Here is a 27,905-nt window from a genome sequence, read left to right on the forward strand (position 1 = left end):
CCCTTTTCTTATATAAAACTTCTCTTTTATGCATCTATTTTATTATCCCTACCTAAAAAATTCAATTATCCAAAGCTCTTGAAGGTTTATGGTCTTTCCTCATTTAGTTGAAGCTAGACCATCTTACATTTTTAATTAGGTGCTGAATTGTGAACTCAACTGAACAAAGCTTTATCTATTGGAGTTTTGTGCATCCTTAGCTGAGTGTTGGCTCCTCCAGGGCAGTTTTTCAACCTTTGTTTCTACCAGGCAGCCCATGGTATTATCAGGCATCTACAATCCTGGATAAAATATTCTAAATGTTTTAAACACATTCCTGAATTGGTAAGGAAGTAAGGGAAATCCTCAGAGGCTAAAAATGTAGGAGAAATTGTTAATCTGAAGATACAAACCTAGTAACTTAGATTTTAGTTTTGATGGTCACTTGGGCACTGGAGAAAATGCCTCACGTCTATGTAGGGTAGGAAGTTGGATTTGATACCTCATATAAGGCCATAACCCCAAAGGACTACCCCCTGACTGAAAGAAACCTCAGAACACAGCTGGGAAATTGTCTGGTTTGACTTTAACTCTAGAAGGAGTGGTAAAATGTTACCCCTGAGAGTTTGTATCCATACTGGCCCTGATCTCACTCATGTAGGTAGTGAAACAACACCCAACCAATAATTTATTTTAAATGGACCCAGGGATGGCAGTGAAATTTCTCTCTGAAAGAATGTGCCTTCCATCTAAACCCTAAAGAATAGCCTGACATGAAGTTTCACAACTGAGAGTTCACAATAAAAGCAGAAATTGACAAAAGGAAGTAATACATAATAAGTGAAACCCAGAAGAAACCCCAAATAGGAGAAGCAGACCCACGCAGACTCTGGATATCAGAATTGTCCATTATAATTTGCAACAAATGTGTCTTATATGATTAAAGGAGGAGAAGATCATATTGAAAGTCTGAATTAGAAATAAGATCATAAAAAAGCAGAGAAAATCTAGAAAAATAACAAAAGAAACTGTTCTAAGTTAAAAAAAATACCATAAATGAGATTAAAAAGTCAATAGACAGGTTAAACAAAGGACTGGACATATCTGAAAAGAGAACTAGTGAGTTGGAAGGGAAAGAGGAAGAAATTACACAAAATGCAGAGATGTGAAGAGATGAAAAATATGAAGGATATGAAGTGATAAAATCCAACATACATATACTTAGAATTCCAGGTTAGAGAGTAGAGGGATAAAATAATATTTTAAGAGATAAGGCCAAAGAGTGAGAGAGAGGGTGAATCCTGAAGCCCCTTTTAAACCATTTTAGAGAATTTGAATTTTCTTGTAGGGGCATAGGGAGGCTGTGAAATATTTTAATAAGAGAGGAACACAATCAGATTTCCTTCATAAAGGTCGATTTGGCTGTGTTTTGGAGAGTGGAGCAGAGTTGAGGGGAGGTGGTCAGAGTCTTAGAAAGGAGACCAATCAGGGGACTACTGAAATCATAGGAACAGGTGGTCTTTAGAGATATTTTGGAGGCAGAATTAGCATAACTTGGCAACCAGCTCGAAGTAAGGTGAGGGATTTTTGTGACAACCTTACCTTCTCTGTTGTCTTGCTTGTTCTGTCTGAGCAGTTACCTCCTCTTCAGCATTCTCTCTATATGTCTCTTTTTGTATTTATCTGACTGTATTGAAATTTCTCTGTCTGCCTCCCCAACCAGAGAATGAGCTCCTCAAGGTCAGAGAATTCACTTTATTTGTTCTTGAGGTCTCATCTTTTTCACCCTGTTCAGTACACAGCACAGAATCTGGCAGGGGTCAATGAGACCTGCCTTGTTCATGTCTGTGTATTAACACTGACACTTGTACACTAAAAGGCATGAGTTCAGAGAATAGGCAAGATCCAGATCACAAAGGGATGCCATACAAAGGAGTTGGGACTTTATCCTGTGGTCAGTGAAGACCCTAAGAGCAGAGAAGAGCCGCAGTTAGATTTGTGTCTTTTTGAAATAACTTAAGCAAGAGTGTGAAAGAGGGAGAGGTTGGGTAAGAGGTAATTACAATAGAAGGAGAGGTGATGAGAAACTGAATCAGGAGCAGAGTAGCGAGAATGAAGATGACAGGTTAGAGCCACAAATGCCATCAGAGGCTAAATGTCAGGGCTTGACTTATCACTTGGATGTTGAAGAAAATAAAGAAGAATGAATTAGGGATAAATCTTAATCCTACCTTGGCATCTGGAGGTGCTCTTCAATCAGAGAGGAAATGCAGGAAAGGGAGCAACTTTAGGGATTAAGTTGATTGCTATGGAGCCTGCAGGTGTGAATAACTGTGATTCTTGAAAATCACTGTAGAATTTTCTTTACCACCACTCAGTTGCAAAGGATACCAAGGAGGTGGGTCAAAGAATATAAATGACCTCAACTTCAGTCCTTCTGCCTTACAGACATCTTGCCATGAATAGAAAGTTTCCATTTCTGGATCTTCGGATTTCCAAATATTTCCCTGGCCCTTCCTTTACCATGCTGGATCTCAAGCCCTGCCCATACCCACCAGAGGCACCAATATACCCAACACTTACTTCTACTTCCTGGCAGAAGGTAGCATTGGGGCCATACTGCAGCTGGCATTGGTGGTGAACATCATAGATCACTCCAGGGGCAATGACGTTGGACTTCAAGCCTTTCTTTTTGGGGTTGTCATCAAGACAGAACCCCCAGCCTCGGCTGAAAATGAGTTAATAGAAATGAGAGCAGTTGCTTATGATCTCCTCCTAAATGAAAGATTTAGTCTTTTATTCAAGAGAAACTTCCATTCCTCTAGTGTACTCTGTCCTTCAAGACAACTTTATTTCTATCAGGCCCAAGGTGAGAGTTGTCTAAAAGGAAATGCAAATCGCATCTCACACCATTTGTTCAGATGTGATCTAAGAAATACAAGCAGTGGTAAAGTGAGAAAATCACCATCTTACCCCAAATGGGGTACAATGACCACTGACTCGTCTGGGTTGCTTCTGCCAGTCCCCAGGGACTTAACTCACGATCAGGTCATAAAAAGCCACCTTCAGACAGAAGCAAGCTGAAGGGGGAGTCGGGGGGAGATGGAGTATTCACCTGGCTGAGGCTGGAGGCAAAACCCACCTAGATCTCAAGGTCAGAAAGCAGCAGTAAGGTCCACCCCTTCTGTTGCCACCCTCATACTGTGACCTGTGAGAGGAACTGAGACTTTTCCGGGCCTCGGGTAGAACTCAAAGTGACTTCCGGTTTACAGAGAGCCAAGTGAGTCTGTCCTGAGATGTGCGGTCACTTACTCCAGGAAGCGGGTGATGTACTCCTTGCTGCACTTGGACCACGTCAGTGGGGTGGGATTGTACTGGAGCTGGCGGGACATGATGGACGGGTGCCTGCCCACAGGCTCACAGTCATTTTCCTTCCCGTCATGCTGGATGCCGAAGCTGCAGGGGGCAGAGACACAAGGGTATCAAGGAGGCAGGCGTGAAACAAGGAGAAAACCACAGTTTCTCCAAGGTGAAAATAACCCACAGAGAGCCACCTCTGTACAGAAGGCATCTGATTACAAAGCAGTCCTTTGAAGTTGGAGGGGTCTAGCTAATTTTCAACTCAAAAGCACAGGAAACATTTCAGGCATGGCTTTGTTTCAAATATGCAACCCTGGGAGCCATGTGGCTAATTCAAAAACTTCTGTTTGGCAGAAAGCTAAAAGCTTCCACTTTGGCTTTGGCTTCTGTGAGACTAGAGTCGGGGGGCAAATCTTGCGTCCAGCTGTCCTCTTTCTCCTGCTGTAGCAACCGTAGCACAAAAGAGCAAAACGTTCCTCTTCCCTTTTCATCATAATTTAAGGGAGAGCATGAGAGGGGAAGCCTATGGAAGACTCTGTCAAAGGCCACAAGCTTGGAGGAGATGGATTTCTTTCTAGTATTGTTATGAGTCCTCCAACATCAGACATTAGGGAGACCTTACAGTACAAGGGTTAAGAGTGGGGTATCTGAAGACAGATGAGTTGGATTTGAATTCCAGCTCTGCTACTTAAGGATCTGTGAGTTACTGAAACTTGCTGAGTTTCACTGAGCAGAAAATGGAGTCATCATCATAGTCCTGGGATGAGATTTGAGTGGAATAAAGTTTGAAAATCACTGAGCAAGGTGCCTGGCATATATATAAGTTGTGTAAATGACAGAAATTTTTTTTTTTTTTTGTGGTACGCGGGCCTCTCACTGTTGTGGCCTCTCCCGTTGCGGAGCACAGGCTCCGGACACGCAGGCTCAGCGGCCATGGCTCACGGGCACAGCCGCTCCGCGGCATGTGGGATCTTCCCGGACCGGGGCACGAACCCGTGTCCCCTGCATCGGCAGGCGGACTCTCAACCACTGCGCCACCAGGGAAGCCCAATGACAGAAATTTTTTATTGCTGTTTTTATCATTGTCTAGCTAGCTCATTTTCCTTTTCTAGATAAGTAAGTTGAGACTTTGAGATTTGTCAAAAGTCATGAGCTAGTTTGTGGCAAAACTAGGTCTTCTGCAGATCTTTGTGCTCCTAAATCAGTGCTCTTGTCTGTGTCTTGCTTGGTTGGCTCCCTGACCTCCCACTGCCAGGGATGACCAGGTGAAGCAGTCTTGAAAGGCCCTAAAGTGCTTAACTGACTCCCATGGCAAGGAGGTGCCTGGGAAACAGGCAGACTGAGAAGTGTCAGTTTATAAACCAAATCCTCAGGATCACCATCAAGATGACTTCTGAGTCCCCACAAGAGCCCTCTCCGCTGGAATCTGCTTATTGGACACTTACAGCCCTGAGATGTTGGCTCAACTTTCCAAATCTGAACACAGGAAAGTATGACCTCTTACACTGCTGGTGAAATTCAATCCCTCTGACAGGGAAGCTCATATCTAACTTTAATAAAATCTGACCAACATTAGCAACTCTTGCAGAAAATAGTCTTTGGGGGATTTAGGGATTTTCTTGTATTATTTTTAATGCATTAAGATGTTATCAACTTACTTACAGACTCTGATCACATTCCACATGAATACAAAACTCATAAAGGAGTCAGGGAATTAATCTACAGAGCTCTCACCACCCAACCACAAAGAATTTAATTCAGTGAAAGTTGTTTCCCCCCAACCCCCCGAGCAAGCCTTCCCCAGCCTGTTGCAAATCCAGTCCTACCCAGTTCATAAAGTATTCCACAAGTTCACCTGTTCAATAATTAGGAAAAATCCTAAACAAGCATGATTCTAAAAATCTCTATGAATAATTGTTTTTCTAGCATTGGCTATTCCAATAAGACAAGCGGGACTTCCCTAGGGGTCCAGCGGTTAAGACTTCACCTTCTAGTGCATGGGGTGCAGGTTCAATCCCTGGTCAGGGAACTAGGATCCCACATGCCTCGTGGCCAAAAAACCAATAAGACAAGCCATATGGCTGGATCCTATATACTGGGTGGCTTCAAACCTATACTCTAAATATATTAGTTCCCCAAAAGGAACTGATTTTGTTCCCTCTAAAGTTTTTAATTCACTAAAGCATTCCCCCTCCAGCTTTATCACTCCTCTGTGCTCCCATCCAACAAAAGAAAAGCAGTGCTGCTAAACAAAGGTCCCTCTGGACATGTCTACTTTCTCTATATAGGGGGAACACTCCTGTCACATGGGATCAGTGGGTCAATGAATAATGAGAGACAAGGAAAGCACATGGGGTCAAAGGGATGGAAGGTGTTTCCAGGAAGCTACTTTCCAGCAGGCGGGATGAACCTCAAGAGCAGCTTGGAGTAAGGAGCCTACTACAGTCTGAAACAACTAACTGGGCTGTTGGATTAGCCTGCTTTACTACATCTTTGTTTTGTAATTCCTGTTAGATGGGTTTATGAAATTATAGACATGAAACAGTAAGCTAAGTCACTGCCTGGGTTTCAGGGTATCACTTGGTGAGACATTCCCTGCCTTTTACTGTTTATTTTATGGTGGAGAAGAACCAGCAGAGAACAAGAATCATCAAATATGAATGTGAGCTTTTATAACGCATTCAGAAAATATCAATTTGGTAAATGCAACAAGCAAAGCTCTATAAATGAAATAAATGGAATATCACAATCCAGAAGAGTGGGATATATCGGGTGGATACTGCATTTTAAGTGTTCATCTCTATCATGACATTTTCATTACTTAAAGGAAAAGGATGCTACGTCTCAGAGAGACATTTTAAATTTCCTGCTGGAATTCCATCTTCATTTTTGGTAACTCACCCAATAAGGGATGAGAGCTTAGGTATGGATGATGGATGTAATCCAGGCTTCTCATAAACGGAATTTAAAATTTTCTCAGAATAAAAATCAAACTATTTATTTAGGCCATAGCACAAGTTAGTTAACTTCACTTTCTCTTTTGCATCCTACGCAATCAATGATGAAACAACTACGTTTTCAAGAACAATGGGGTATCTTTGTCATTGAACTGTAATGAGTATCTTCTTAGGATCGTAGCTTATTGTGTTTTTCTTTTTCCGGGCAGCTTCAGGCCATTTCATTGATCTGCCCAGGGTTTCTCAGTTTGGTTCACAGCTAGTTAGAACTTTACACCTAAAGAAGGAACTAAATATCTCAGACGCATCTTTAGCTATGAACAAGTTTCTCAGGACACTCCAAGACCCTCCTAATGTCTTCTTCAGTTTTGTGTCTTACCAAAGTATTTCTTTCTATCACCCAAACTCAAGGTTATATGTCTGCCTTCAACTTTGTCTTTCTTATCAGTGACCCAAAACTTTTTTTTTTTTTGCCATTTAGAAGACAGTGTTCTATTTAGGTCATCTGTACATGGCCCAAGGTCCCCTTTTAAAAATTAAACTTTTAATTTATTATATTTATATATTAAATTTATATTATTATATCGTTATAGACTCAGATGCAAGTTGTAAGAAATAATACAAAGAGGTCCCATGTACACTTTACCCACTTTCCCCTCATGGTAACATCTTTCAAAACTGTAATACAATATCACAACTAGGATACTGATGTTGATACAGTCAAGACAGAACATTTTCACCATCACAAGGATTCCTCACGTTGCACTTTATAGCCACACTCACCTCTTTCCCTCCCCCATTCCCTCCTCAAACCCTGGCAGCCATTAACATGTTCTCTATTTAGATAATTTTGTTATTTCAATAATGCTGCGTAAGTGGAATCTTACAGTATGTAACCTTTTGGGATTGGCTTTTTTCACTGAGCGTAATTGTTCAAAGATTCATCAAGGTCATTGCATGTATCAATAGTTGGTTCCTTTTTCTTGCTGAGTAGTATTCCATGGTATGGATCCATCACATTTTATTTAACCATTCACCATATTGAGTTGAAACAACCCCTGGGTTTCTTCCAGTTTTTGGCTATTAAGACTAAGCCTCTATAAACATTCATGCAGAAACTAACACAACATCGTAAAGCAATTATACTCCAATAAAGATGTGCAAAAAAAAAATTCATGTATAGCCTTTTTGGTATGAACATAAATCTTCATTTCTCCAGGATAAATGCCCAGGAGTACAAGTGCTCGATCATATGGCAGTATTACCACTAGTTTACTTTTTTAAAACTGCCAAATTGAATTGAGTATATAAAGGATCCATTCTTGACACAAGTGGTGAGCATTTGAGAATGTCTTCTCCACTTTTCTTTAGCTTGGGCATACCATCGCCGGGAATGTCTTGAGCAATCATTTCTCAGTTTGACCTAGTTATATTCACTTGACATTGCTCGGTCAGCAGACGCTGCTGATACCAATGACTTTATTGCAAGTTACAAGGGACAGTCCTTCCACATATCAGGATTGAGGATGCCTATACATTTGCACATACTAATAATTTTCATTTTGCCAACTTATTATCAACATGCCAACAACTATGGCCTGGTCTTTTCAAGACCTAGCATTCTGTCCTCAATCATTATTTAATCATAAGCTAGTCCCTTAACCTCTTCGTATTTGAATTTTTGATAATTAAGGATACTAGAATAGATCACATTTATCTCCCAGGGCTTTTTGGTAAGGATCAAAGAAATCACAGTACCTAATTCAACCTACTCACTTCAGAGATAAGGAAATAAGCACAAAGAGGTGAAGGGAATCCTCTAAGGTCATAATCCTAGTTGATGGAAAATCCAGAATAAGCTCTAAGCCCATACTCTGGTTTTGTACTTCAGGTAAAAGTATTTTGAAAAGTTCCAATATTATATGAGAAGAATGGTGGGGAGGCTCAGGCCAGAGAGGCTGGGCCTTGAATAACCCAGTGAACGGGGCTATTCCTAAACAGGCAGGGGTATAGTTGAGCCGTTTATAATGACTCTCTACTCTGAGTTTCCAATCAGCGTGCTGTTCTCTTATTTGTGGTTAATACATACCCCAATAAATTATGAATAAGCTAAGATCTTTCCTCCATGGGAACTTCTGATACCTAGAGAATCCAGAATCCTCATTATTCCTTTATTCAACCTTTCTGAAACCTGCCTTCAGTCAATTCACATAACCAAATTCACACATTTGTGTGACAACTTGGACCTTCTGTTAACTGGTGTTTGTCTGCTGGGCTTTCCAAGTTTATAGCAGTTTTCCAGTTTATTCAGTGTTCTCCTTTAATACATATAAGTAAAATGGGACCAACAATAGTATCTACTTCATAATGTCGTTGAGTGGATTCAGTGACACAATGCAAAGCGTCTGGCATAAAGTAAGGGCACACAATGTTAAGGTTTATGACTTTTTAGTGATATTAACAATATTACCATTTCATAAGAAATAATTGGGGATAGTTACTCCTGAATTAATTAAGGTAAAGCTTATCTCCTTGTTTCTGCTCGCTTCATTCTAACTCAGAGAATTGCAGTGGCCTCTTTGATTCTGTGATGTCGATGGTACAAGGGGTCAGAGCAGAGAAGAGAGTGGAATCTTTGTCAGGTGTGATTCCCCATTCCCCCCTTTACAGATGAGATTCTCAAGCCACAATGCAATCAGATTCTCCTGACACCCTGTTTAAGTTTCCCTCCATTCCCTCTACTGATACTGATGCATGAACATGAGGAAGAGATCTCAGTTTCCTTGGCCCTTTACCTGTGTCCAAGCTCATGGGCAATTGTGAAAGCCAAGGGGAGTCCAGAATCTTCATTGATGTTACAACTCCGGTGAGGCTGGCACATTCCCGACAGGTGGGACAGACCCAGAGTCTCACAGGGGCGATTGACACCAGCACAGATGTCTTTTCTGAAAGTAGAGAACAGAGATGAGTAGGTACATCTGGAAAAAAAAAACAACAACCCTCCTGGGAAAAAACTGGGTATTAATTCACATTCAATATGGTCTGTAAAGCATGATTAAAATTGTTTTAATAGTCCATACGAATGAGGGAGCAATTTTGAATTCACTAGAATTATTCCGATTTCACCACTTGATGACTGAATCTCACTAACACCTGAAAAAGGTAGGAAAATATGGCAAATGTTTTACTTTGAGTTGTTTTTGCTCTTAATCTCAGGAGGCCAAATTATATTATTTGACCCATAAGGGAAGGATTTGATTGAAGACTGGAATTAATTTGAACTTTTAAATAGGGAAGGGAGAACCATCAGTGGCTGAGGTTTTTTCAGACATGAAACACCTTTTTGGTCGTTCTGAGGTCTGTCATCAAAACTCATCTGAGAATTTTTAATCATTCATGAAAAAGGGAATTGGTGCAATCAACACATCCAGAGATCAAATTAATGGTCTCTCCAGTTCCACCACCCTAACAATACTGCGTATGGGAGGGGATGGACACACAAACACTCCTAGGATCTTACAAAATACTAGTTACAGCTTTTAAATATAAAAATGTGCTCCCATATCCTAGAAGGGCTCATTTCAATCAGTGACAAGAGTTTTGAAGAGTCGTTAATTAGTCATATGGTTTTCTTTAGTTCAAGAAGTCTTTGCCAAGAAAGAGTAGCACAAACGCCAACAGGGTTCTGAGCTTTAGCTGGTTGCAGACCTTCACATCATGGGGTTTGTGTGGGTGTGATTTCTGGCAATAAATGGTCTGCTTTTTGTGTCCATTGGGCCATAGAAAAGGTTCAGGCTCTGAGAACCCCCATAAGTTCTCAGTTCTCCAAGAGGCAATGGCTGGGACAATGGAACAGGAGAAAGCAACTCCCAGCATGAGCAGCAGACGTGAATCTGCACCCCTACTAGCAGTGGTAGTTCCGTGTTGGAGAGCTAGATTGGATCATACAGCCCAAGCATTTCAAATAATTTCTGAGTCTGTGGGAGGACCGACCAAACGCTTTTCCACACCTAGTGCTAGATTTACTTTTTATTATTTCATTAAAAAAAAAAGTCTAGGTCTGCATGGAGCTGCTAGGAAAAGATGAATGATGCTTTTTGGTAATCTACCAACTTTCTGACAGTGCAGGAAGTTGGGTCCCTTAAATAACTGTTCATTGAGTGCCTATTAAGTATCCAGCACTAAAAAAGATAAAAGCAGGTAACAAAAGGATTGTAAGATAGGGGTGGTCTTGCAGGCAAAGAGCTCCACGAGGAGATCAGCTCCACCTCCACCATGCACTGAGGATAGTAAAAGAGAAAACACGCCTTGGCATGCAGCCACCAGAACCATTTCACAAGGCGTGTTCACACCAAAACCACCTTCTACTGAATGCACCTCTATAGTGAGCTCTGTTGAAGTGGATCTCAGCGTAGTCCTCAAGAAGCAAGTTCAGTCTTATACTTCCCTCCTTTCCTGAGCCTACCTATTTCTTCAGAGCAGAGGTTCTCAACAGGGGTTGATTTTTGTTCCCCGCACCCTCCTAGGGAACATCTGGCAACGTCTGGAGACAATTTTAGCTGTCACAACTTCGAGGAGAGTGCTACTGCCATCTCATGGATAGAGGCCAGGGATACTGTGTTTTGTTTTTTTTCTGATATTTATTTATTTTTGGCTACGTTGGGTCTTAGCTGTGGCATGCAGGATCTTTTCTTGTGGCCCGTGGGGTTCTCTCTAGTTGTGGTGCATGGGCTCCCGAGTGCGTGGGGTCTATAGCTGTGGCACACAGGCTTAGTGGGCCCGTGGCGTGTGGGATCTTAGTTCCCAGACCAGGGATCGAACCCACGTCCCCTGCATTGGAAGGTGGATTCTTAACCACTGGACCACCAGGGAAACCCCCAGGGATACTGTTAAATACACTTCAATGCACAGCCCCTCACAGCAAAGAATTAGCCAACCCAAAATATCAATGGTGTTGATACTGAGAAATCCTGCTTCAGAACTTGAAATTCTCTCTACTGTCTAGGAGTTGGTGAGGTTCATCAAAGCTTGAAACCTGACCCCTGTTCTAAGGAAGAAAAATGATCACAGTAAGTAAAAAAGGAGAACAGATCCTTCGTATTCTTACTGAGTAATAGTATGGCTATTGGGGTCAAGCTACCTGGATTTAAGTCTCTACTGTACCTGTTAAAAGCAGTGAGATTTTGGGCAAGTGACATAATTAAGCCTCAGGTTCCCCATCTGTACAATAGGAATGATTGACAGTAATGAACTACCAGGGTTGTTGTGGGGATTAAATGGAATGATGATTATTCTAACAGATGTAGCATAGGGCCTGGCCCGTGTCAAATACTCCCTAAATGCCAACTATCATTAACTCACTGATTTATGCATGTGAGAATGAGAGGAGAAACTATTTCTGCTTTCAGGGAAAGAAAAGAGACAGTGCTGAGACACAGCTGCCAGGTGGCCAATGCTGGTCCCATGATCCAGGGTTCTTCCCTACAGCCAGGTCCTGCCTAGACCGAAGTCTTCCCCTGGCCACTTGCCTGGGTCCTCATGTTCCCTGGCTGCCTGCTGGCTCCCCAAAGCCTCTGTGCTTACATTCTACACCTACATCAACCTATTTCCCAGGGGAGCTATGATCAACCCAGGTGTCGTAAGTCCTAATGAACCTAATGTAATAGGTTTATGCCACGGACTTATTTTGGAACGTATTTGCATTCAACCGAAGTTTTGATACTATCACTCAAAAGAGTGATTCTGATGATTGGAACTTTGGGTCAGGGTAAGACAGAAATTTGGATAGGGTGGGGGCTGATTATCATCCCTTGCACATAACCTATGCACTGGGATAACCCTGTCAAAGGGACAGATGACAAGCCAAGATGTTCAGGGGCAGCCTATCCTCCCCAGGGACAACAAAAAAGACACCCAGGGCCTTTCCGCTTATGAGGGTCTCTTCAGCTGGAGGGCCAGGCTGAAAGGCCTCTTCCACTACACATCTCTGGATTTCAGGATGTCTCTGAATGTGCATAGGAGTGCCCAGTGAAAACTTACTTTCCCCCCATTAAGAGCTTCATTTGTCTAGATTAAAATAGTGTCTGTTACCTAGTAGGTAATCAAAAAATATTTATTGAATCAATGAGCAAACATAGCATCCCAAGAGCCTAGGTTGATCAGGTAAATTCACTAGTTTTTCACAGCTATGAGTCCTAGAAGGTCTTCAGCACCATAGGGTCACTCTGTAGTCAGAACAAATAGTATCTTCATGAGGGTAAAAGGGAGAAAGGTGCAAGCAAACCACTCTGCCTATTCAGGGGAGGACCTTCTCCCCATACTCTGTCTTCAACATCGGTCAGAGATGGGTTACAAGGAGGACTGATTTCTGTAGAGATAGTTGCAGCTTTCTAAATTGGAGGAAATTTTTTTTTTTTTTTTTGCGGTACGTGGGCCTCTCACTGTTGTGGCCTCTCCCGCTGCAGAGCACAGGCTCCGGACGTGCAGGCCCAGCGGCCACGGCCCACGGGCCCAGCCGCTCCGCAGCACGCGGGATCCTCCCAGACCGGGGCACGAACCCGCGCCCCCTGCATCGGCAGGCGGACTCGCAACCACTGCGCCACCAGGGAAGCCCTGGAGGAAATTTTTAAAAAGAAAATTAAAGGATGAGAAATTCCATGGTTAAGAGTTAAAGGAGCCTTTAATGAGGATCTGCTAACAAGCTTCCCGATTGTTTATAGAGCTGCACCGAAAAGCCAGTTTTAAAGATGAAATCGTCACTGGGATAGGAAAGAGCAGATGCAGTTTATTAACACAGAGAGCTGTGCGCATTTAGCAAGTTTGCTGACTGCTCCCTTACTGGTATGGGAGTCAGGAAGTGTCTAGTTGATAGATGCTGCCTTTTAAATGACAAGAGCAGCAAAGAGCAGAAGAATCTCATGAGGTTGAATACCTGGCAACTCTTTCACCCGCCAGCCCTCCCTGCCTTGCAGCCCCTGGCTCTGGGGTACCTGGTGAGAAGGACGGCCACATCATGATGGGCAGGGTTGAGGTCACTCTTGGGATTGATGCTCTTCTGCCACTTACAGAAGCTGGACAGTGTCTTCTCTGCATGGTGAACTATTTTCAATCCTTGCTGGAGAAAGAAGAGGAAGAGATTGGCATGGGTGATTTTTCTGGTCGGAGCCCATCATTTTAGTCTTCAGAAGCAGCGAGGTGAGATGAGCCCTGGGTGGGTGTCCCAGACATCTGGCAAGAATTCGGGGAGGCCAATGTACTCCTCTGGGCCAACCCCCTGCTCTAAACACTATCATTCCCATGACTTCCACTAAAAGAACCTAAAGGGGAGAACTGCAGGATAGAAATTATTACTGGGACAAGTAGCCCTTGAAGAAAAACTAAAAATATATTAGCAAAGACCAAGATCTGTTGGAAGTTCTATTTCTACTGGTTCTCTTCTTCCTATGCCAATACAATTCCAAAGAGACATTTTTATTTCTAATGCAAAATGAATAGATTTTCAACAAAAAGCATCTTCCTTTCATGAGGTATCCTGCAAGGATGTACTGGATGTTTCCTTGCCCATGGTTTCCATCTTGGTTTGACATCTGTGGGTAAAGGGTAGAGGGTGACATAATCTCTCCAGGCTTTTAACCAGTTAGGACGCTGGGGTAGATGCCCCAGCCTGCAACTTCAAGGGCTCCCAAGTCATATCTAGCTGGCCCGCAGTTACTATTGGAGATGGAAGGAGAGGGCTTGTTCCAAATTAACTGGATGAACACTTGTCACATGGGAGAGAAGAGAAAAGGGATAATCAGCCCTAGAAGGGCTCCAGTTTAATTCGAATTTCTAAAGGAGAAATTCCTTTCACTTGCCTCATTTCTTCGGGATCTCTATATAGTGCCATCTCTTAAACAGGGTGGATTCTACGTGGAGAATGACTACCTCCCTTGGCTTACTCTAATTCAAGTCTATTACTCTGGGCTCGGCTCAAGATCTTCAGGGCTGTCTCTACATCAAAATATGAGCTTGCTTCTCTATATTCTGTATTTTGCTAAGGCCCACACCCAAATCCAACAAGGCCTGAGAGGCTTCGGTTGCTTGTCAGAGGTACTCCCAGGTCCCCCCACCCGTGCTAATTAACTACCATAGATCACCTTCCCTTCATGAAAACACAGACAGGTGGCTCATCGCTCATAAAAACTCACTGAACTCCCTAGTGTAAAGAATTTAAATAAAAGCAACAGACTTCATTATTTAACAATCCTCATCATTATAGCATCCATTATAGGGTATATGGTGGTGGAGGGAGAGAGGTTCTGGGGACTAGCTGGGCACAGGTGAGTCAGTCTCCTATTCAACTAGTCAAATTGTAGTTAGAACAGGAACCCTACTGGAACAAACATCCCACACCCACCATAAGGAACGGGCTAGGTGGCATGAATTATGAATGGAAAGGAAGAAAAGAGGAGGAAAGAAAAGGAGTGGGGGTGGAGGGTAGAAAAATGGGAAAGGAGAAAAGGAAGGAAAGAAACATTTCTTGATCATTTACTTATGTGCCAGATATTTTCACATAAATTCTCTAATTTAATTTCATCTTCTCAGCGTTACTTGTAAAGAAAGCATTGTTATTTTCATTTTATAATAAGAGGAAGTTAAACCTCAGAGAAGTGAAAAACTAGCTGAAGGTCACTCAGGTCAGTTACTGAATCAAAGACTATGAGAACAGGGGCTCCTTGATGAAGCTGTACTTCTAATCGGTGACCGGCCTCATTAGAAAGGTGCCTTACTTCCCCTTCAGACAAGAAGGCAAGTTATCAGACAAAACATTAGCTATGATTAGATTGCTTTGAGGTTTGTTTTAAACCCTACATTTGCTTGTTTGTTTGTTTGTTTGTTTTGGGGGGAGGAAGTCTCTGAAAGAATACTCATTAATTAAAAAATCATGCCATTTTGCATTGTTCCAAAGAAAATGAAAGTGGTATAAATCTAACAAAACATGTACAGGATCTGTATCTGGAAAATTACAAAATTCTGAGGAATGACATGAGTCTTGATCTAAACTTCACACTTTATACAAAAATTATCTCAAGATGTATCACAGACTGAAATGTAAAATATGAAACTTTCAAAAAAAATCATAGGGGAAAGTCTTGGGTCCCTAGGGAAAGAGTTCAGAGACTGGATACTAATCAGATGATCCAGAAAAGGAAAAATTGGACCTCATCAAAATGAAAAACTTTTGCTCTGAGAGAAACTTGTGAAGAGAATGAAAAGATGAGCTACAGTGTGGGAGAAAGTATTTGTAAGCCATATAGCTGTCAAAGGACTTGCCTCTAGAAAAATCTAAAGATCTCTCAAAACTCAACAGTAAAAGAACAATGAGAAAACAGGCAAAAGACATGAAGAGACATTTCACTGAAGGGGACATACAGACAGCGAACAAGCACAACAAAAGGATGTTGTACCTCATTAGCCGTCAATGAGACGGTGAGCCGTCAACCACAATGAGATATTACTACCTGCCTACCAGAATGACTAAAATTTTAAAAAGTGACAGCACCCAAACAATGGTAAGGATGTGGTAAAACTGGGTCACTCGTACGCTGCTGGTGAGAATGTAAAATGGTATAGCTGCTATGGAAAACAGTTTGAAGTTTCTTAAAAAACTAAACATGCAACTACCATATGACCCAGCAATTACATTCCTGGACATTTGTCCCAGAGAAATGAAGACTCAGGCTCACACAAAAGCCTGTAGTGGAATGTTTACAGCAGCTTCATGCATGATAGCAGAAAACCGGAAACAACCCAAATGCCCCTCAATGAGTGAATGGTTAAATAAACTGTTATATACCATGGAATGCTACTTAGGACCAAAAAGGAACAAATTCTCCATACACACAACTTGGACGGATCTCAAGGGAATTACACTGAATGAAAATAATCCAATCTCAAGAGGTTATATACTATATAATTCCATTTATATAACATTCTTGAAATGACAAAATTATACAGACGTAGAACAGATTAGTGTTTTCCAGGAGTTAGGCCGGTAGACAGAAGGGAGGTACAAAAGGGTAGCATGAGGGATCTTTGTAATGGAACTGTTCTGTACTGTGGCAAATGTTCCAGAAATCTATACATGTTAAAATTGCATAGAACTAACTGTGAATACACACACACACACACACACACACATCAATTAGTGCTTGTAAAACTGGTGAAATCTGAATAAGGTAGGTGGTTTGTATGAATATCAATTTATTGGTTCTAATGTTGTACCAAAGTTATAAGAGATGTTACCACTGGGGGAAACCGGGTGAAAGGTATATGGGATTTCTCTGTACTACTTCTTACAACTGCATGTGAATCTACAATTACCTCAAAAAAATTTTAATATCTTAAAAATAATAACTGATCTGAATCAAGGCTAGAGGGTTGCAATAGAAGGTCTTATAAAGCAGGGCTCCCCAACCCCCGGGCCATGGGCCGGTACCAGTCCGCGGCCTGTTAGGAGCCGGGCCACACAGCAAGAGGTGTGCAGCGGGCAAGGGAGCGAGCGAAGCTACATCTGCTGCTCCCCATTGCTCCCCATCACTCACGTCACTGCCTGAAACCCCCTGTGCCCTGATCGCTGGCATTACCATCTGAACCATCCCCCCCCCCGCCCCCATCCGTGGAAAAATTGACTTCCAGGAAACAGTTCTCTGGTGCCAAAAATGTTGGGGACCGCTGTTATAAAGCACTTTTCAGTATGAGCCTATGTGGGTTACTTACTAATTAAATACGTGTGAGTTCCCAGAGTTTTGAATCAAAGGAAACGTATAATCTTTCAGATGGGTTACAGTGGGTGGTCCACACATCACAGACCCACATACCCACACACCCACTCTGAGGTTCAGTTAAGTTCCCTATTTAAATAGCCACGAATGTAAAAGCTTGTTAGAGCCAAGGTGGCCACACAGGCAGAAGCAGATGGAGCCCCTCTCAGAATGTCCTCCTGCGGCTCACAGTCCCTGGAGGGGGCACACAGCTCAAGGTGGGATATTGCCAGACTGGAAAAAATAAATTTTTTCCTTTAATATTGTCCTTTTTTTTTTTTAACATCTTTATTGGAGTATAATTGCTTTACAACGGTGTGTTAGTTTCTGCTTTATAACAAAATGTATCAGCTATACGTATACATATATCCCCATATCCCCTCCCTCTTGCATCTCCCTCCCTCCCACCCTCCCTATCCCACCCCTCTAGCTGGTCACAAACCACCGAGCTGATCTCCCTGTGCTATATTGTCCTTTAGCAGCTACATTGGCTGGACTCACGATTTTGGAAGAACTTACATACCAATCCACATGTGTCTGTTTGAGGAAAAGTGAATGTTTACAAACATCCACTGTCCCTGGATTCTGAGCCAAATTCAGCGTCAGCAAGGACATATCTTCACCGTCACGGGGAAAGCAGTCATCTTCCAGATGCCGCAGCATAAAATCTGCCTCCAATTTTCCCATCGTTACTACGAGCCCATTTCCCTGAAGGATCTTGGGAACTATAAACCCAATCCTCTCATTTAAACAGTGAGGAAATCCAGGCCAGAGAGGGGAGTAATTCAGCAGGTTTTGGCAGAGCAGGGTTGTGATGCAAGGTATGCAGCTACTAATCCAGGAATGGTGGTTTCCAAACTATTGAAGACTTCTCTAACCCTTCTGTTTGAATAACTGCAAAGAATTAGCAATTCACCTATCAATGGTTATCGCTTATTTATCTCCTGCACCTCACACTCCCACCACCAGGAAGGAGACAAACACAGGCAGAGACCCTCTCCTTCCAAGATCCCCAGCTCTCCTTCCTCGTTTTACTCTCTGGCCACTTCTTGGGCTCCTTTATGGGCTCTTCTGCCCTGCTTTTGGCTCATTGCTAGTTCACTCTCAATCACAGTTGTATTTTGGGAAATCACCTATACACTATTAACTCTCAAATCTCAATCTCATTACAAACCTCTCCTGGAGTTCAAACTCATGTACCCAGATCTCTTGATGGACACCCCCTTCCAGATGGCACCAGAGGTACCCACAGCTCAGCAACCCTGAAATCCTTTCTCCCCACGTTAACCTGCTATTCTTCTTGCATCCTCTTAGTTACAGGAACCACCATCAGTGTCCTCCTGCTGTTCTCTCCTCTCTCCTTATTTGGCATCCCAATCTGTCATGATGTGCTGCTAACTTAACCTCCTCTCCATCTTTACTCCCAACTGCCCTAGCTCAAACCCTCATCATTTTATGCCTGGATTAATTCTTACAGCATCTCTTAATTGTTTTCCTTCTTTCTTCTCTTTAAATCTATCCTCCCAGGACTTCCCTGGTGGTCCAGTGGTAAAGAATCCGCCTTCCAATGCAGGGGATGTGGGTTCAATCCCTGGTCAGGGAACTAAGATCTCACATGTCGCGGGGCAACTAAGCCCGCGCACCACAACTACTGAGCTCGCGTGCCTCAACGAGATAGCCCACGTGCCACAAACTACAGAGCCCACGCGCCCTGGAGCCTGTGCACCACAACTAGAAAGAGAAAACCCACATGCCACAACTAGGGAGAAGCCCACGCACCACAAGGAAGAGCCCACACCACAATGAAAAAACCCGTATGCCTCAACAGAGACCCTGTGTGCTGCAACTAAGACCCGACGCAGCCAAAAAAAATAAATAAAATAAAAAATTAGATAAATCTATCCTCCTTGCCATTGCCAAGTTAATCTAGCCAAAATCAAAGTCTGCTCATATCACCATGTAAGACTCAAGACCCTTTAAAGTCTAACCTCCAGGAAGCCCTCCCTTCATTTTCAACCTCATAGTTTATGTTCCAGCAACATTCAAACTGCCTGTATCACCATTTCCCCCAGGCCCACGCACACGTTATTTCTCTCCTTGCTTTCTTCTGGCTGCTTGCTCTGCCTAGAACACCTCCTTTCTCTCATCATTTACTCCCTTTAACTTACTCAGCATCCATTAATTCTTTAAGATTCAGTTGGGGCATTTCCAAGGAGCATTCCCTGCCCCCAATCTGGAGTAGTTTCCTACAAATACATCTTGTGCATCTTGGTTCACAGCACTTGCTGCACTAGGTTAAAATGTTAAAACTGTGTGATGTTATTCTCAGAGCTTTCTGAGAATCTGTTCCCGGATTATAACCCTCAGTTTAGCTCAACTAAAATTTCCTTTTTTTAATCTTCTTAACTTGATAGTTAATTGAATTTTCATTGACATGAGAAAAAAAATATTGGCCCAAAGTCTACCCCCAAATCTTGCTTGCTTTCTCCCTGTTGCCTCTGTCAGCTCCTCTTACAGACAAAGCAAGTGTAATTAACTGAGTTGCTGGTCATTTGTAGCTGGGTGCCTTGCCCTTGTGCAGAACTTTCATCTACAATCTGTGGCATTTAACACAAGTTCAGTGCTTACTGCTTGTCTGCTAGATGTCGTGACTCTTCCAGGAAGTTTGAATTAAGCACCACTTTTTTCAGCCTTTTTATCTCCAAGTCTCATAAGAGGTTAAGTCCAACACTTTCTCAGTTTCTTGAATGCACTTGATCCCAGGAGCCTTGGCTAGTGTTATTAGCTACACCTCAACACCATGCAGCCCTCAGCACACACAAGAAACAGAAGAGCTTTGGAGCGATCACACTGGCACACAATGAATAAGGGGAGACTTGTACAGTACTAAACATTTCCTATAAAGCATCCTCGTCATTATTCGAGCTTGTCAAAACAAACCCCCATCCAGACAAATTTTTTTCGTATTTCCTTTGAAAACAAAAATAGATTTCCCTTTTTGTTCTTTCATCATTTTTTCTCACCTCATTTTCTGAAACAAGTCCAATTCACTTCCCACTTCCCCTTTCCTATTTATTTGAGTATATGACCTGATTGGACAGGCAGGTGACCTAGAGGAAATCAGTGGTGGCTCGCAGAAAGAGTCCCAAATGGGAGAGAGAAGATGATTTTGCAAGAACATGGCTTTTATCATAAGTTGTTCTCTTTGTAAGCTCTCTCTTTACAATGAAAAAAAAATCATGCATTGATTTCCTTGAGAATTTGCGATTCAACGCACAATCTGATCATGTTCCGCTAGCCAGGCTTAGGTTCCTGGAAGAAAGAGAACAGGCGGAGAAGGGAAAAGCAGTAACGTGGAGTAACTCATCTGATGATCAAAGGAAGAGATACTTGATTTTTTAAAAAATTAATTAATTTATTTTTGGCTGTACTGTGTCTTCGTGTCTGAGCGTGGGCTTTCTCTAGTTGCAGCGAGCAGGGGCTACTCTTTGTCGCGGCGCGCGGGCTTCCCATTGCTGTGGCTTCTCTTGTTGCAGAGCACGGGCTCTAGGCGCGCAGGAGGCGCGCAGGCTCAGTAGTCGTGGCGCACGAGCTTAGTTGCTCCGCGGCATGTGGGATCTTCCCGGACCAGGGCTCGAACCCATGTCCCATGCATTGGCAGGAGGATTCTTAACCACTGCGCCACCAGGGAAGCCCGAGATACTTGATTTTTTAAAAAAGTGATGAATGTATGAATTCATTTACCTTATTTTTGACATTTATCTTGAAAAAGCAGCAGTTCTATAGGTTATAACAGACCCACAAATCACCCTGGGGGCAGGGAAGTCACCAGCCTGAACTGCCGGAGTTAACAGGCTTTTAACCCCAGAGGCTCACAGAAGTGAACCCAACACTAAATCACTCTGAGACCAAGAGCGAAATCCTCTGTGAAAAGTCATCTCCCTCCCGTCTGTCAGCCCTACTGCAGCTCCTTCAAGCCAGCCTGACACCCGCAGGCTCTACCCCTCAATGGCACAGCGACCTGGGGCCCATCTGGCTGGCGTCATCCCAACTCTCTCCCAACACAGTTTTGTCTCCATCCTGTTCTTAAAAGAAGTCTCCAACTTCTTATGATTCTAATCTTCTCCTTTAGGTTTTTTGTTTTCTGTCAAGGACTTTGGTACAGTTTCCTCATCTGTGAAATGAGTATTATAGTAACAAGTTTCCAGGGTTGTTGTGGGACCTGATGATGATGACAATGGTAAGAATAAGAATGATACTGACAAATAACACTGATGGAGTGGTTTCTACAAGCCAGATACGAGGCTGACTATTACATGAATTAACATGTTTGATTCTCATAGCAACCCTAGGAAGTAAATATTTACCAAATGAAGAAATGGAGACACAGATAAGTAACCTACCAAAGGTTACATGACTAGAAAGAGGGGGGGACTGACTATAAACCTGTGCTCACTACAATGTTAACTGCTCACAAGAGTAGGAGGGAAGGGAGCAATCCTATCCGTAACCGCAGCCCAAAAGTAGAGCAGGGAGGCCATTGAATGAGTTGGTCTAAAGTGGAAAGGGCTAAAGGTTAAGTTTGTGTCCGAGTCCTTGAGGGAGAATGGAAGTTCAAAGGATAGGACTAGGGTCATAAAGTGGAAATGAGAATTTGATTTAGGGCTGGATGGAGGCAGGATAGGACAGAGAGCAAGCTGGCTCATCTCTGAAGCCACTCTGATTTCTTGGCCCCTGATGTCTTTTTTTTTTTTTAATTTTTAAAAACTTTTTTATTATGGAAAATTTCAAACATATACAAAAGTGGAAGGAGTAGTATAATAAATCCCCATGAATCCATCAGTTAGCTTCAAAAATTATCAACGCATGGCCAATCTCATCTCACCATGATGTCTTAATATGCTAGACAAATCTTTCCAGCTCATGGTTTTGTGTACCTGAGTTTCCACTGGTCCAAAATGTGACCCTCTATTCTCTGAGACGTCTCCAGGATGCTCCCAAATTAGTACTGCATCCGACTAATTTCTTTTCAAAATGTGGTGAAATTCCCCAGTGGTTTTTTACATGGCAGTAACTGACATAGAGAAACTGTATTTTATGTATGTAGGTTAACCACCAAGTCTCTGGAACCCACCACAGAAAATGAAGTCCAAAATGGTGTTAGCTGTCAGGTATGACTTTGAATAAGAAAGATGAGAGCCATAGAAAGTCACTGACGGAAGAGACCTACCTCAGTGTTCCCCACCTCATGTCACTTCCCACAGAGCCTCAGAGCCATCTCTCTAATGCCTTTCTCTCCATTTCATCTCTCAGTTTGGAATCAGCCAGAGACTCCCACAGGATTAGATCCAAACCCCTTTATGGGGCCACAGGCTTGTCATGACTTGGCCATTTATCTTCACCCACTGACTGCTGGCCTCACTCATTCACTCTTTCTCTTATCTGTTATATACCAGTAGGGCTAAGTGGCAAGCAACACCAGACCCAACCTTTGCCAGACCCAGTCTTACACACTAACGGAGGAAAGTGTGTCAGGCAAATAGATGTAAAGTTACAACTCGGATATGTGCTATGAAGGAGAAATGCAGTATTGTGGGAGTATATAATAAAATATTACTGGACATGGACACCAGGGAAGGCTTCCCCAGCCAAGAGACACTTGAGCTGAGATCTGAAGGATGAAGGTGTTAACTAAGTGAAGTCAAAAAGGAAGACGGTCCAGGCAACGACAAGACCAGCAGCAGGAGAAAACATGATAAGTAGAAGACTATCACTCTATCTCAAGAGCAAGGAGGGCATAGTAAGTGATCAGAGAGGGAATCAGGAAAACACTGGATTGCTTTAAACCAGGGATGGGCTTTGGAAAGGGGTGTCAGGAGGGTAGAGATAATCAGATTACCATTTTGTGATCGTCCTGGCTGCAATGAGAAAACAAGATCAAAAGGAATCCAAGCAGACCAGAAAGTACATACAACTATAGCCCAGGAAAGAGATAACTGTATCCTGAATTAAAGTGATGTAAATGAGACGGTCAGAGAAAACTGTCAGTACGTGATGATGGGCTGGATACGGGGTGGAGGGGGCAGAAGGAGGTGTCATGGATGCCTTCTGGGTCTTTGGCTCCTACAACAGGAAGGATGATGATGTCACGCACAGAGACAGGTAACACTGGAACAAGACCAGGTGTGAACGGAGGTGGGCAGGTTTCGATTGGCTGTTTTCTCTCCTGCCTGCGACAAAATCTCATTGTCTCCTTTTTTCACAAGGTTTCTGAGCCTCCCATTTTGTGGTTCATGATCAGTGGTGTGTTCACAGCCTCTCACAGATAAATGGTCTAGCATATATGCATGCTTAGTGCTTAGTTTAAGCACTAAGGCTATTGTCCCTACTTCTAGGTTCCCCTTCCTGGGATGTCCTTCCTCACTGGTTAATTTCTTCTCGTCCTCTAAAACCCAGCATAGACATCCAAGTATCCTTCCTTATCCCAGGTACTCTTTTTCTTTTCTTTGTATTCATGACAAGCTCAATTTGAAATTTTCTATTCTGTGCCTTTGTGCAGGAGATGCTAAGCTCCTCAGAATCAGAAATATGACGTTGATTCATAGTTGTACCCTCACCAGCTAGCACAGCATGAGACAGAGTTGATGTACCACAACGTGCTTCTCATTTACAGATGAAGAAAAAAGGAGGGATGGAGCAATGATGTGACTTTCTCAGAGTTACCTACGGGATGATGACAGAGTCAGGACTCGAACTCAGGTCTCCTTGCTCAAGAGCAGTCACCTCCCAGTACCTCACACTGTACTTTCTGCCCGTGGCCACTACCCTGATGTAAGTTAAGGGCTGGAATCATTGCTGTTTGCTGTTGATGGGGTTGCTCATTAGTCCAAGATGTGAAGAATAGTTAGAGCCATGATCTGGGAATCAAGAAAATGAGAATTGTGAATTGCAACTCTCCAATGAGCTGGCCATTCTGTTGTCAAATTATGAACCTTGTACCCCTTGGAGATTCTATAAAAGCTTGAATGAGGAAGATATTTGGCAAGTGGGAGAAAGGAAGCCGTGGATTTTTGCAGCAAATCATTTGTGTCTCATTGTACTTGCGAAATGAGGAAGGGAAGAAGAAAAACAACGTAACTGTGATGGGGTCAGAGAGGTAATGGCCAATCCAGTTCTTTCAAAGGATTCCACTGGAAGCAAGACTTTGGCGGCATTGTTTCCTGGAATGAAGAGCTACAGAGTTAAAAGGGGCCCAAAATCCACAGAAGCCACATGTTGAGCTCCCACTAGTGCTGCTGTTGAAACAGCAGAGGGTAAAGGTTTTTCCTTCCCACACCCAGAAGAACCTTCCTTTTTTCCCTGTGTAGCTAAGCATGCATATATGCTAGGCCATTATACAGTATTAAAAATTTGTCCTCCAAGGTATCCAGGTATAATTTTCAAAAAGTTAAAAACATAATTCTCAGACAGATATATAGTGAGCACATGTTCAAGATATATTTAACTCACTAATAAGGAGACAGGCAAGATGGCAAAGCTGGTTCGAAGGCAGATACATGAAACTGATGCAACTATAGTCAGTTTAAAAAAAAAAAAAAGAATGCTGGCCTAAGACTGCTACATTAGATACAAAATTACATAATGTTCCACAGACCAATAAAACCATAGTCTTTGCAGTTATCTTCTTGCTGGACACAAATCATTTCCATCTCTACTGTCCAAAACCCATTTGTACTCTATCAGTTTCCTGCATGTTAACACCTAACTTTACCATGTCTAGACCCTAATCAATCATGAATAATAATCAAACAAAGTTACATTCCCATAGAGTGAGATAGGTCATGTTAGACACTGAAAGGACACATAGTTTTTGTTTTGCCTGGTTTCTAAGTGTGGGGTAAATTTTCTTAACAAAAGGTTTACAGGAAGGGAAATAATATATCCATCGGTATTCCAAGATACCCAAAGTATATCTTGAGTGACTAAGGGAAATAGTGATGGTAGAGGGGAGAAGAAGGAAAAAGGATCAGGCTCCAGAGATCGTTGTTTTAAAATCTTCTGCCTGGAGGCTTCTACTCCGAAAGCAATCTACCCTGCCCTGAGCATTTTGACCTCAGATCTCTTGCTGATGAAGATCTGAACGGTGCCCTTCTTCACATATCTCAGCTGCTGGCTAAGTGCTATAGATTGCAAAGTCATTTCATCAGGTTGGCTGGTTCAGTCATTCACTAAATTTTACTTCATTCATTTATTTATTCATTCATTCATGGCCAGGCACTGTGTTCAGTGCTGGAGACAAAGTCAAGGATAAAGGGACATAGTCACAGCTCTCATGGAATTCACATTCTGATGGTGGCTGAGATAAACAAGAAAAGAGAAAACAAATACGCAGACTGTTAATGAATTGCAAGAGTGGTATCAATAAAGGAAGTAAATCACTTTCTGTGATGGAGAACAGTTAAGTGAGACCAGCTTTGGGTAGGCTGGTCATTGAGACCTCTCTGAAGAGGCAGCATTTCAACAGAGGCCTGAGAGGTGAGACGGTGCCAGCCATGAGCAGAGCTAGGGCAGGGGTGATGCAGGCACTGGGAACCTCAAGTGCATAGGCCATGAGGCTGACGGGGGGCCTTGCGTGTTCTGGAGCCTATCTGAAGTCCAGTGCGGGGGCGGGGGGGGCAGAGTGGGGGGATGTGGGGTAAGCGAGGCAGAGAGTGACACAAGGAGAAAATGGAAAGGTGGACGGAGGCTAGACCGTGAATATCTCTGCAGGACGCAGTAAGAAATGCTGAATTTGTTCTAAAAACAACATAAATCCATTAAATAGTTTTGGTCAGTGGAGCAACTCAATTTGTATTTAAAATTGCCATTCTAACTGCTACGCAGAGATCGGATTAGGGTGCTGGGGGTGTCAGGGAAGGCTTAAGATAGGAAGAGCATTTGGGATCTCACTGTGGTAGTCCAGGCAGGATATGATAAAAGCCATAAGCCAACACAATGACTGTGGACATGACGAACAGTGGGTGATTTTGAGATGCACTTTGAAGGTAGGAGCATGGTGGGCCTTGCTGTGGAACGTGGAAAATAAGAAAGGAGGGAAGCAAGAGTGACTCCCAGGCTTATGTAACAGTACACAACAGCACCGTTTACTGAGATGGGTAAGATGGAGGGTAGGGGAAGGGTGGAAGGCAGGGCTGAGATGATTCGGGCAGGGAGTAATCAAGAATTCCACTTTGGACTAAGTTTCCAAGTTCAAGTGGAGTAGAACACATCCAGGTTGAGATGTCAAATAAGCAACTGGATGTAAGTCTGGAGCTCAAGTAGGAGGTCTGGGCTTGAGGTATCAGTTGAGTCTCAGCATACACATGATCTCTAAGTCTCTGAGAAGAGATAGAATCCCCAAGTAAAATTGCGGAGAGACAAGCGGGCCCAGATCCGAGAGACATGTATTAATATGCAAGAGGTAAATAAACGGTGTAAAAGGTTCAGTATTTCCATGTCTCTCCTAACTTTTATTTGAATCACCCAGCCATAACATGATTTAGTCTGTTTCCACTGTGGAACATTCTTAGTCACTGTTGTCAACCTGATTTGTGAGTTACTAGATACAAAGACCGTCAGATGATTTCAAGTCTGTATATCTTGGAAACGTTCTCTATCTCCCACTTGACATCCCTGAATTCCCAAGAAAATAACACGGATGGGCTTCCAAACGTCTTTCTGGTACCCTCTTTCCTGTCCATCCACAGCTCTTCTGAAGGAAGCAGGTAGGGAGTGTGAAAAGCCAGGTCACAAGACCATTGGGGAAACTATTCCTTACCTCTTCTTCTTCAAGTAGAATGAGCCGAACCACAACGATGTGAATGGCATTGCCAATGCTTGGGTTATGGAACAACCCGGTGACCTAGAGTCAGAAACGGAAAACCGTTAGCCTCACATGAACAGAGAACAGATAAATGCTGGAGGAGGGGAAGAAACAGAACTGTAATGTACTTGAAATAATTCCTTATCTTATAGATCAGGAATTTTTGGTGGAGTGCAAAGATGAGTGAGATACGGACACATGGGAAAGTAGGAAGCATTACAAGGCAAAACGGAAGCTTCAAATTAGGGGTCCTTAACTTTATTCCAATTCTAGCTCCAACTACCTTGAAGAAATCATGTTCTAGTTCTTCGTCTGTTTCCTCATTTGTGAACTTATATAAATCAGTGAGGAAAAAATCATACTAAAATGATTGAGTCACTTGATAAGTAACTAGTAGAAAATGTACATGATACGTAAGTTTTCCTAGGATACATGTTTTTAAGAGAAAGAATAATTTGTCCTTAATTATCTAGGCATGGAATATATTTATAAATATAAAAACAAATATATACATATATATATATTAAAAGGACCAGGGAATTCCCTGGTAGTCCAGTGGTTAGGACTCTGTGCTTTCAGGGCCAAGGGCCCGGTTCAATCCCTGGTCGGGGCACTAAGATCCTAAAAGCTGTGCAGCCAAAAAATAAATAAATAAAAATAAAGGGGGCTTCCCTGGTGGCGCAGTGGTTGAGAGTCCGCCTGCCAATGCAGGGGACACAGGTTCGTGCCCCGGTCCGGGAAGATCCCGCATGCCGCAGAGCGGCTGGGCCTGTGAACCATGGCCTCTGAGCCTCCGCATCCGGAACCTGTGCTCCGCAACAGGAGAGGCCACAACAGTGCGAGGCCTGCGTACCGCAAAAAAAAAAAAAAAAGGGATCAAAAGAAGGTCTCTTATTTGGGGGATGGAGCATCTCTAGTGGTATCTATTTACCAGCTGCCCCTGTC

The 27,905-nt window shown here is 42.8% G+C and overlaps 1 protein-coding gene across 2 annotated transcripts in view; it reads right to left on the reverse strand.

Moving 5' to 3' along the window:
• The window catches only part of ADAMTS12 (ADAM metallopeptidase with thrombospondin type 1 motif 12), a 373,547-nt gene that overhangs the window by 140,096 nt on the left and 205,546 nt on the right, over positions 1-27,905 (reverse strand). For both annotated transcript variants that reach the window (XM_024755783.1, XM_024755782.1), the window contains exons 5-9: positions 26,916-26,999; positions 13,286-13,410; positions 9,092-9,241; positions 3,292-3,435; positions 2,563-2,707 (exon numbers count right to left, since the gene is read on the reverse strand). In XM_024755783.1, coding sequence (XP_024611551.1) covers positions 2,563-2,707; positions 3,292-3,435; positions 9,092-9,241; positions 13,286-13,410; positions 26,916-26,999 — 648 coding nt within the window. The remainder of the gene's footprint in view (positions 1-2,562; positions 2,708-3,291; positions 3,436-9,091; positions 9,242-13,285; positions 13,411-26,915; positions 27,000-27,905) is intronic.

This window comes from Neophocaena asiaeorientalis, unplaced genomic scaffold (genome assembly GCF_003031525.2).
Source record: "Neophocaena asiaeorientalis asiaeorientalis breed wild unplaced genomic scaffold, Neophocaena_asiaeorientalis_V1.1 scaffold93, whole genome shotgun sequence".
In the NCBI taxonomy this organism is placed as follows: Eukaryota; Metazoa; Chordata; class Mammalia; order Artiodactyla; family Phocoenidae; genus Neophocaena; species Neophocaena asiaeorientalis.